Source organism: Garra rufa, chromosome 3 (genome assembly GCF_049309525.1).
Source record: "Garra rufa chromosome 3, GarRuf1.0, whole genome shotgun sequence".
NCBI lineage: Eukaryota > Metazoa > Chordata > Actinopteri > Cypriniformes > Cyprinidae > Garra > Garra rufa.
In genome coordinates, this window is record NC_133363.1 from 59,370,074 (window position 1) to 59,382,712 (window position 12,639).

A 12,639-nucleotide genomic window follows, 5' to 3' on the forward strand; every position below is an offset into this window, starting at 1 on the left:
ACATCTTGGATGATAAGGGGGTGAGGCATTATCTGTCATTTTTTTGTTCTGGAAGTGAACCACTCCTTTATTTAGAAGCTTGATTCAACCATGGTTAATTGTGTTAAACTGAGCTTTTACTGCTATCACACACTGTATTCAAAGATTTTTCACCTGCTTTTCTCCTTCAAGTGGTAGAGGTCCATCTGTGAGGCCGCCAAGATTCATGGATAAAAGTCTGATCACAGAGGGGGAGAAAAGCACAGTAAGAGTGAAACGGAGATCCTTCCATCTCTGTCTGCAAACCAACATGAGCGCTCACACGTTCACACTTACGCTGAAGGAGTCGTGAATGGACCATCTGACCTCTGATGACTCAATGACTCACAGACGGCCCTCGTGATCTCCGCCTCACGGCTCCAAACGCTCCGCACCATCTGTTAGCAGCTCGCCAGATACAACACAAATGATTCACTGCAGAGGAAGTGTTAATGGAAGGGTCTGTCACGATAGTTTGTTTATAATAGGTATATTTCAGAATTGTGTTTTTTTTTTTTTCAGTTTGAGTCATTGGTTTAAATGCGTCTCAGAGCATCAGTGCTGTCTGCCCTTACATAAACGCACCAAAGGTGATACCATGATTAATGGTATCAGATATTAATATCATAAATACTTCAAAGATAATTCAGTTAATACCACAGTTTAACAACAAAAAACATAGTATTTCCATGATACACATCCAAAAACACATGGGAATACCATGGTAAACATGTGCCAAATGTGCAAAAATAAATAAATAAAAAATAAACAAACTAAATAATTTCACAATACAGTTCACATCTAAAGAAAGAAAAATAATAATACAAAATAAAATTAAGAAAACCCTGTGGTTGCACCATGATATATGTGCCAAAAAATAATAAAATTTAATATAAAATTAAATTAAATTAAAAAACAAGGTATTATCACAGTACAGTTCAAGTTTGAAGAAAGAAAAATAATAATGTAATCAAATAAAAAAAGTAATTAAAATAAAACAAGGTATTACGACACGTAAAAGCCCAAGTCCAAAAAAAGAAAAAGAAAGAAAGAAAGAAAGAAAACACCATGGCCGCACCATAATACATGTGCCAAAAAAACTCAAATAAAATATAAAAATAAATTAAATTATAAAACAAAAACAAGGTATTACCACAGTACAGTCCAAGTCTAAAGAAGGAAACAAAGAAAAATAAGATAAATAAATAACAATAAGATAAGATTTTAATAATATAAAATAAACAAGTTATTACCATTGTACAAGTCTGAAGAAAGAAAAATAATAAAATAAAATAAAAACAAGGCATTACCACAATACGGTTTCTTTCTTTCCAAAGAAAGAAAGAAAACACCATGGTCACACCTTGATACATGTGCCAAAAAAGTAATAAAATTAAATTAAATATAAAAAAAAAAAAAAAAAAAAAAAAAAAAAAAAAAAAAGTTATTACACCAGTATTGTTCAAGTCTAAAGAAAGAAAAAGATAGGAAAATAATAAAATAAAATAAAATAAAATAAAAATAATAAAAAAAATTCCAACAAGGTATTACCACAGCACAGTTCAAGTCTGAAGAAAGAAAAATAATAAAATAAAAACATGGCATTACCACAGTACAGTTCAAGTCCAAAAAAAAAAACAAAAAAAAAAAAAACACCATGGGCACACCATATATGTGCCAAAGAATTAAATTAAACAATTAAATAAAACAAACAAACAAACAATTTCCCCAGTACAGTTCAAGTCTGAAGAAAGAAAAATAAAAACAAGTCATTACCATGTTCAAGTCCAAAGAAAAAAAAAAACCAAACAAACAAAAAAAAAAACACCATGGGCACATCATGATATATGTACCAAAAAAGAATAAAATTAAAATTAAATAAAAAACAAACAAGTTATTACCCCAATGTAGTTCAAGTCTGAAGAAAGAAAAAGAATAAAATAAAATAATATACAATTAAATAAAATAATAAAAAAACAACAACAAGGCATTACCACAGTACAGTCCAAGTCTAAAGAAAGAAAAATAACAAAAGTAAATAAAAGTAAATAAATACAAAAAAAAAACCAAAAAAAAAAACCAAGACATTACCACAGTACAGTTCAAATCAAAATAAAGAAAGAAAACACCATGGTCACACCATGATACATGTGCTAAAAAATAATTAAATTAAATTAAATAAAACAAGCAAACAAGTTATTACCCCAGTGTAGTTCAAGTCTGAAGAAAGAAAAATAATAAAATAAATAATAAAATAAAATAAAATAAAATAAAATAAAATAAAAACAAGGCATTACCACAGTACAGTTCAAGTCCAAAGAAAGAAAGAAAACACCATGGTATCACCATGATACATGTGCCAAAATATATAAATAAATAAAATAAAATTTAAAAACAAACAAACAAGGTATTATCACTGTACAGTTGAAGTCTGAAGAAAGAAAGAAAAATAATAAAATAAAATAAAATAAAATAAACAAGGCATTACCACAGTCTAAAAGAAAGAATATACCACACACCACACTATGGTATATGAGTCCAAAGAAAGAAAGAAACACCATGGTAGCACAAAACAAAACAAAACAAAACAAAACAAAATAAAATAAAACAAAACAAAATAAATCCAAGTAGTAAAAAAAAAAAACATAGTAAAATGGTAAATGTGCAAAAAACAAAACTTGCATAATTATTCTATAAAAATATGTGAAAATAAATAACATTTTAATACAATGGTATAGTGCATATCTATAAACTAAAACAAATCCAAGTAGTACCATGGAACAGGTACCATGCAGAAAAAATACAAATTGCATAAAAAAATAATGAAAATAAATATAACACAAACAAAAACAAAATTGTACAACGGCACAGGTACACATTAATAAAACAACTATGTTGTAAAACAAACTAAAATAATATAAAATATTTAAAAAAAAACAAAAAAAAACATACAAGTCTAAAAACATGGCAGCAATATAGTCAACGTGGCAAGAAATTAATTAGAAAAACAAAACAAAGAAGTACCATGTTACAGGTGCATGTTCAGAAGAAAAAAAAAACACTACATTATATAGTATTCATTGTTATTTTGTCATAGTACATGTTTATTTATTAAACTCACAAAATTCTTCATTCAAATCACTAACCTGAAACAGCAAAACAGTGAATGTTCAATTTAACAAGCACCACTAATTACTGTTAAATCTTCATCGGTTTATTTGATACACACATCAGGTCTGCTCAGTCTGGACCGGACACCTCCATCAGTAATTACAGCATCATTCACTCAAACGCTTTGAAAGGCTTTTGCACCATCACAGACAAAGAGCTCAAACAGTGACCTGTCAGTCAGTCTCTCCCTCTGGGAGCATTTTACCTGTTTGACAGTCTCTGACAGTCACCATCCAGAACTGCAAGGAGAAAAACTGCTGCACGAATCCTACAGATGAAATACAAAGTTTCAAGATTCTTTTTGGCTGTTTTATTACCTTTGCAATGCTTTCTGCATCCTTCTCAATCCCAAAATGCACTGCAGTGCATTCCATCCAAGGTCCATCCAACGTGAAGCAAGAGAAATGCTTATAAATATATTAATTCAATCAATACTGAAAAGGTAAAAAATTGTAATAATTAAAAATGTATTATTTGACCCAATAGTTGTGTGGTGCAATGTTATTAGCTAAGCATGCAGTGGCCAAACATTTTATGGACCAATAAATAAATAAAAATAATACTAAATAAAAAAATACAATAAAATAAAATAAAATGATTGGATTACAGTTTGCGCCGGACAATACAAAATATTACTGAAGTGTTATTGAAGTGCACTTACATTTAGAATGTAAAAGAAAAACCCTAAACCTAACAAAATAATACAATTAAAAAAAAAGTCTAAAATAAAATAAAAGATTTTAGTTTGTGCTGGACTATAAAATATTTATGAAAGTGGTATTGAAGTGCATTTAAATCTAAAATATAAAAGGTAAAAAAAATTACAAATAAATTAAAATTGTATTTCCATTTAAATTTGTAATGTAAAAGAAAAATCCTGAACCTAACAAAATAGTAAAACACAATAAATACAGCATTTCAGTGCATTTAAATCCAGAATACAAAAGAAAAAGCCTAGATTTAAAAATAATAAATAAAATTAAATTTTAATTTAATTAATCAAATAAAAATCAAATAAAATGATTGGATTACAGTTTGTGCTGGACTATCCAAAATATTACTTAAGTGTTATTGGAGTGCCTTTAAATTTGGAATGTAAAAGAAAAACCCTAAACCTAACAAAATAATACAATTAAATAAAAAAATCTAAAATGAAACAAAATAAAATAATAAATGATTTCAGTTTGTGCTGGACTATAAAATATCTATGAAAGTGTTATTATTATTGAAGTGCATTTAAATCCAGAATATAAAAGGTAAAAAAGTTAGAAATAAATAAAATAAAATAAGATAACATAAAATAATTGGATTACAGTTTGTGCTGGACTATACAAAATATTACTTAAGTGTTATTGAAGTGCAAATAAAATTTGGAATGTACAAGAAACCTAACAAAATAATAAAATGCTATAAAATACAATAAATAATGAATTCAAATAAAATAATAAAGGATTTCAGTGCATTTAAATAAAGAAGATAAACGAAAAGGCCTAGATTTAAAAATAAATAAATAAATAAATTCATTTAATTTAATTAAATTAATAAAATAAAAAATAAAATAAAATAAAATAAAATTACAGTTTGTGCTGGACTACACAAAATAGAACTTAAGTGTTATTGAAGTGCATTTACATTTAGAATGTAAAAGAAAAACCCTAAACCTAACAACATAATAAAATAAAATAAAATACAATAAATTATATATTTAAAATAAATACATAAATAAAAAATAAAACAATAAAGGATTTCAGTGCTGGACTATTAAATACTATTTATTGCTATTAAAGTGCATTTAAATCCAGAAGATAAATGAAAAGGCCTAGATTTCAAATGAGAAAATTAAATAATTAAAAATTAAAAAATTAAATCAAATAAAATTAATTGATTACAGTTTGTGCCGGACTATACAAAATATTACTGAAGTGTTACTGAAGTGCATTTACATTTAGAATGTAGAAGAAAAGCCCTAAACCTAACAAAACAATACAATTAAATTTAAAATTCTAAAATAAAATAAAATAAAATAATAAAGGATTTCAGTTTGTGCTGCTCTATAAAATATTTATGAAATACATAATTTATGAAACCTAACAAAATAATAAAATAAAATAAATAATACATTAACATGAAATAAAATAAAATTTCAGTTTGTGCTGGACTAAATGCATTTCAAATCCAGAATATAAATGAAAAAAAAAAAAAAAAAAAGAAATAAACAAAATAAAATAAAAGATTGTGATTGACTATTAAATACTATTTATTGCTATTAAAGTGCATTTAAATAATAGGCCTAGATTTAAAAAAAAAAAAAAAGTATTAAAAATAAAAAGCATGATTTAAGACAGTTTAAAAGCAATCAGTAACTTTATTGAATTATTTTTCAGTAACACGGAATGACAATTTAAGTGTGTCATTTCTGCAAAAAATGTTGAATTGCAGAAATGAACGACTGTTTTCAAGCATATTACCACTTTACCATCATGTTTTCTCAAGATCACAAAGGTTATCTACAGAAAAAAAGTTTCCTTTTTACATTTTTGTTTTCATATTTAATGACCGATTTTCACAATCTGATCAATCCTAATGGATAAAATCAAGTTTCACCATACATTTTTTCTTATTGTATATACTGTTTCACTTTAAGACCTGTAAAAAGGTGAATATCAAATCATGAATAATACTGCATTTGTTCATGGCTGTTTTGTCTGGCTTACAGTAGGGAGAGACAGACAGACAGAGATGTGCGTCACTGTTGCAGGGCAGGAAGGATCCTCCCCTCACACAGACCGAATCCCACTCTGTAACCCCTGCCCTCACAATAACCTGCACAGAGAGAGACCACAACCTTTATCACAGTCATATTTCCATCAACACACAGCTCTCCAACATTAAACACACGCAGACTATAAAAGCCCACCTGAGAGAGTGACCTCGTCCCCGTCCTTCAGGAAGGTCCTTGTCTCTCCATTGCCGAGGTCAATAGTCTTGGATCCCCGCCATGAGAGCTCCAGCATTGAGCCGAAACTCTCTGGGTCCTACATGCACACAAATACAGAGACAGTACTATATCATGCAAGGCAAGGAAAGGCAAGTTTGTTTATATAGCGCATCTTAGACACAAAGTGCTTTACATAAAAAAAATTAAAAAAAATAAATAAATAAACAAATAAGCACAACAATAAAATCAAGAAATTTAAATGTTAAAATAATGTAAAAATGTATTTAAATGAATTAAAACAGTAAAGAACATGTAAAATAGCGTTTGGATACAGCTCTATGCTCTATGTTAGTAAATATGACAAACAATTAACAGATTTCGTAATAAAAAATGTTTTTTTTTTTTTAAATAATGAAAATAGTAATTATTGTGGTATTTACTCAATTTTAATGACTGAAAATATGTACAATTTAAAATATGTATTCATACATTTAACGTATTTCATAATAATTATTTGTACTTTTTTATTAGTAATTATCGTTAAAATATATAATGGTATTTAATGTATTATTTACTCAATTTTACTGAGTGAAATTATATAAAAATGTAAATATGTCTTCAAATATTTAACATATTTCGTAATAATTATTTTGACTTTTTTTTAGTAATTATCCTTAAAATTAATAATAATGGTAATTAGTGTATTATTTATTCAATTTAACTGACTGAAATTATATCAAAATTTAAATATGTCTTCAAATATTTAACATATTTCGTAATAATTAATTTGACTTTTTTTTAGTAATTATCGTTAAAATAAATAATGGTATTTAATGTATTATTTACTCAATTTCACTGACTGAAATTATATAAAAATGTAAATATGTCTTCAAACATTTAACATATTTCGTAATAATTATTTTTACTTTTTTTCTAGTAATTATCCTTAAAATTAATAATAATGGTAATTAGTGTATTATTTATTCAATTTAACTGACTGAAATTATATAAAAATTTAAATATGTCTTCAAATATTTAACATATTTCGTAATAATTAATTTGACTTTTTTTTAGTAATTATCGTTAAAATAAATAATGGTATTTAATGTATTATTTACTCAATTTTACTGACTGAAATTATATAAAAATGTAAATATGTCTTCAAATATTTAACATATTTCGTAATAATTATTTTGACTTTTTTTTAGTAATTATCCTTAAAATTAATAATAATGGTAATTAGTGTATTATTTATTCAATTTAACTGACTGAAATTATATCAAAATTTAAATATGTCTTCAAACATTTAACATAATTCTTAATTATAATTTTTTTAAGTAGTAATTATGTTGGCTTGGAGAAGCCAACATATTGTTATGCTATTTAAACTTATTATTATTATTATTAAAATTCTTCTGAGACTAAAATTCTATATGCTACTCCTCCTAGAGCTTTAAGGCTACAAGCCCCAAACTCGGCGGAGCCCTGGGCCCTGGTCACCAAAGTGTTGCTATATCTTTTTGGAATGATCAGACTTACAGTTGATTTAATATTAATTTTTTTACATGAAAAATTTCTATAGGATTTCAATGGGCTGAGAAAAAATGCGCCATCTAGAGGCGCAATACCTCTCGACTGAAGAGGCGGGACTCAAACCTCTTGCTTACAGTCACTCTGAAATCGGTGGAAATACAAATAAATACCGCCTTTTAAAATTAAATATTCCAGCGATTTAATTGTAAATACCCATTAGAACACATCAACAGCTAAATTCAGTGGTTTGTGAGCAGTTCTTGTAAAAGAAATGCTTGCACCCTTCAGCGAGTATACAAGCCGTCAGCACGAACTCTCTCTGTATGTGCTCATAAACAACATAAATTGCACGAATTAGAGTGCCTTTAAAATTTATATATTTCAGCGATTTATTTGTAAATACCCATTAGAACACATCAACAAATCAGCCTTTTGTGATCTGTTTTATTTCAAAGTTAAAGCACTGTCTTCAGCATGTGTTATACAGACGAGCTTTCAAGGCTCGGAGCTAACTTACCCGACTGAGAATGACTGCACGTCTTTTAAATGCCTTTAAATAAAAACACTCCAGCGATCCAACACAATCAATATACAAGAATATTTTAAAGAACTACATTAGCTGTAAATTAGCTATTCAATAGGTTTCACAAACGAACATGTAACCGAGCTGTGACTTAGTTTCACTTTGACTTCGGTGTAAAATGCATATAAATAACGCCTTTAAAATTACAATATTCCAGCCATTTAATTATAAATACCCATTAGAACACATCAAGACCTGAATTCAGCTGTTTGAACGAATTTATTGAAAACCCGAAGCATTTCCTTCACCGCGTACAGATTGCCTTCAACTATGATACATGGAGACGAACGACATAATTTGCACGAATTTGACCGCCTTTAAAATTACAATATTGCAGCGATTTAATTAAGTCCACCCATTAGAGAATATCAACAGCTAAATGCAGTTGTTCGTGAGTATTTTTTTTTTCATACAGAGAGCGCTGTGTTCAGCAGTGTGTTACACATGAGCTCTGACATGTCCGACTGAGAATTATACATGACTGAACGTCTTTTAAAGGCATTTAAATACAAACACTCCAGCGATTAAACACAATAATAGTACAATAATATATTACACAGCTTAAATGCTTGCTTATTTCTGCTTTTCGGCTCAAACGCACAGCAACGCGTCGTGGCTTTCAACCACGCTTGTTGTATGGCAAGCCGTTTTAACCTAAAATACACATGAATCCACTATGGCAAGCTGTGTTAGCCTAAAATATACTAAGCATTACTTATGTAATAGCATTTTTACTACTAATAATTCAATCACAGAGCTCTAAGTGTTCTGGGCTGGCCCTTTTGCCCGAAGGCTGCCCGGTTTGCTTCTCCAAGCCAACATTTAAAGTTTGTCATCGAACTTTAGCTTCTAGTTATCGTTAAAATTTATAACAGTAATTAAAGTATTATTTGCTTAATTTAACTGACTGAAGTTATATAGTGTAAATATGTCAATCATTTAACATATTTCGTAATAATTATTTGTATTTTCTTCGTAGTAATTATCGTTAAAATAAATAATGTTATTTCATGTATTATTTACTCAATTTAACTGACTGAAATTATATAAAAACGTAATGCCTTCAAACATTTAACATATTTCGTAATAATTATTTGTACTTTTTTTATTAGTAATTATATTAAAATAAACTGAGATAATTAAAATATAAATGTGTCCTCCAGTGCATTTACCTAAATTCACTACTTTAATATTTATAATTAATAATTAATTTAATAATTAAAGTGAATTAATATATTATTTACAAGAATTTAACAGATAACATAAAAGTATAAATGTTATTTTCTTAAGTAACAGGTTTTTTTTTTTTTTTTTACAGAAGACAAACATTTCTTGAATATTTTCAATATTTTATGATTATTATTAATCTTATTAATTGTAGTTGAATAATAAATAATCATTTAAGTTAAATATTATATTTATTTATATATTTATTGGATTTAACGGTTCAAAATGTAAATGTGTCTTCAAGTTTATTTACCAAAATCTTTTTTATATATAATGACTATAATTATATTTAACGTTTAATTATTATATTATTTACAGAATTTACAGATTTAAATTAAACAAATAAAAAATGTGACTTTCAGTGCATTTAGTTAAATTACATTTTTAAATGATTAACACTTTTAGTAATTATTATACTTTCACAATCATTAATAATAATTATAATAGTTAAATGTAATACATTAAAAGTTATTCATTATATTATTGAATTTAACAGATTGAAAAAAAAAAATGTGGCTTCTGGTGTGTTTACCTAAATGTACATTTTTAGCTATTATTAAATATTAAATATTATTTATTATATAAATTATAAATATTATTATATTTATATTATTTATTAAAAGTAACATTGAATTACACAAAAATTATAAATGTGGTCTCCATGATATATATGATTTTTTCTTTCTTAGGTATTTCACTCCATAGGCTTTGATCTCAAGTTTTTTTTTTTTTTTTGAGTGAACTATTTCTTTAATATATTCTATTTATATCAGAGACACACTCTCGCTCACACACACATACCGGTCCGCTGATGGTTCCTGATGCCAGCAAGTCTCCTGGTCTGACGTTGCAGCCGTTGACTGTGTGGTGTACCAGCTGCTGTTTCATGGACCAATACATGTACTGAGAAGACACACAACATGTTAAACACACCTGCTGTCTGTCACTAAACGAGAAAATGGCTTTCTCTGCATGTGACGCTACAGAAAGGCCAAAAATGGAATTGGTTTCTCCCAAAACCGATAACACAAGGAGCCCAACACAGAAACGCTGAGAATGAATAGCTTTGTTTATTTGCTCTGCACAGTCTGTGTTGTTTTAGTGCCTGATTCACTAATGGAATTATGCAAATCAGCTAATGGCGTGAAGTTGCAAATCTAAACTTACACAGGGCAATTTAAGACCACATATTAACAGCAAGAGTGTGTTTTTATGCACAGAAAAAGACACAAAACAATTCCAGTGGGGAAAATATAATCTCTATGGGGATCAAAGGGTAATCAAATTTATTTATTTTTTTACATTTTTATGTGGCCTAAATTGTCAGTACTTTGTTGTCCTAGTATAACCAAATGCTTACAAAATGTTGGCAAGTCATTCTGCGTATTTGTGTAGAGTATGTTTATCATTGCCTTCTGCAATTTTTCTATGCAACTCTTTTTATTACATTTCCTGCTCTATATCTGGTCCATGCTGGAGTGAAACTCATGTATAATCAAATGGAGACAGTAAGAGCTGTCAGTATGAGTAACTTCTGAAACAGCAACACGCCAATGCAAAACAAATGCAAAAATATCTCCTACCTTAAAATTGGACTTGCAAATGTTGGCGGCCTCTCTCATCTCTTCACCTGGACAATGAGAAAAAATAAGACTGAGCACTTTAATATACAGCGTGTGCACAATGACCGACAGATACTGATACACACCTTTCACAGCAACGAAAAGGTTGATGTTGAACGTGTAGGGGTCATCATGACGCAAGTATGGAAGAGGCACAGGGTCCTGAAATGACAATAAAATAACATTAGAAAAACCTTACCAAACATTAAGTGAAAATGAAACTTCTCAGGCAGTATATGGAGGCTGAAAGGAATGAACTCAAAAAAAAAAAAGTTTGATTTAAAAGAAAAATAAATAAGAAAATGAGAAATACTGAGAATTTTTTTTTTTTTACTTATGGACATTTTTTTATTTTTTAAATGAGATTTTTTTATATTTTATATATATATTTCTTTGCTGCTAAAATAAAATAAAATATAAAAAATTTATTTTATTTCATCTAATTGCCAAGACATTGGTCATTTCTTAGTAATTCTTATTTTCATATTTAATTTTCTGATAAATTAAAAAAAATATATAAACATTTATTTATTTTGAAGGGTCTTATATTATATTTTTATAAAATTAATATTTAATATATATTTATTTGCTACTGTGTATCAGGGTAATTATCATTAACCTAAACTAAGACCAGAAAAAAAAAGTAATTACTTGATATACAATAAAATATAAAAACATATTTCAGCTAGTTGCCAAGACAATTTTTTTTTATTTCTCAGTAATTCTCATTTTCATATTTATTTTTCCTATAAATTAAAAATTAGTAAATATTATAGGGACTTTATTGCTAAAAAAAAAAAGCACAACAAAATTTCTAACCATTTAAATAAAATTGGTGAAAAAAAAAGAAAAATTAAATTTAAATTAATAAAATTCATAAAAACTATAATAAAATACCACTGGTACTAAAATAATAGATGGTAACAAGGAAAATGTTGAATGAGTTGAAATACATAAAGAAATACATTTAAACTAGGGTTATTTCCGTTAACTAAAATGAAAACCATTAAAAAAACATTTACGTCACTTGAATTAAAACATTAACTGAAATTAAATAAAAATATGAACAAAATGTAAATATTATATAAATTAAAAAACGATTTATTTCGGCTTTATTTGTCATTTTAATTAGTTTAACTTAATATACCAAAACAACTAAAACTGAAATAAAAATAAATAAAAACTACATAGGCATATAAAAACAAAAACATTTTACATTTTTAAAACTTAACATTTTTTGCCAATTGCACAGCAAGTATTACAGTCGATAAATATTTGCAGTTACAAAAAAAAAACAAAAAACAAAAAACTAAGAAATCCTGAAAATAAAAACTACATTAGCATTGAAGCATCAGAACGGACCTGCAGTCTATTTTTGGGCAGCAAACCACCAATTGAGAATCACTGATCCAACAAATGAATGCGTAAAAGAGAATAAAGATGTGTTTTTGCCTCATTCGCTCACAGTGACTGGCTGCTGTAGAGAAAAAGGAAAGCAGTATCTCAAAGAACAGCCTTTAACACGTCTCATTTCCCGCTTATATGCA

The 12,639-nt window shown here is 27.4% G+C and overlaps 1 protein-coding gene across 1 annotated transcript in view; it reads right to left on the minus strand.

Moving 5' to 3' along the window:
• Positions 1-5,534: 5,534 nt before the first annotated feature.
• fah (fumarylacetoacetate hydrolase (fumarylacetoacetase)) overlaps positions 5,535-12,639 on the minus strand; it is a 36,462-nt gene continuing 29,357 nt past the window's right edge. The window contains exons 10-14 of the mRNA XM_073837399.1: positions 11,179-11,254; positions 11,054-11,100; positions 10,272-10,373; positions 6,107-6,224; positions 5,535-6,012 (exon numbers count right to left, since the gene is read on the minus strand). Coding sequence (XP_073693500.1) covers positions 5,936-6,012; positions 6,107-6,224; positions 10,272-10,373; positions 11,054-11,100; positions 11,179-11,254 — 420 coding nt within the window. The 3' untranslated portion in view covers positions 5,535-5,935. The remainder of the gene's footprint in view (positions 6,013-6,106; positions 6,225-10,271; positions 10,374-11,053; positions 11,101-11,178; positions 11,255-12,639) is intronic.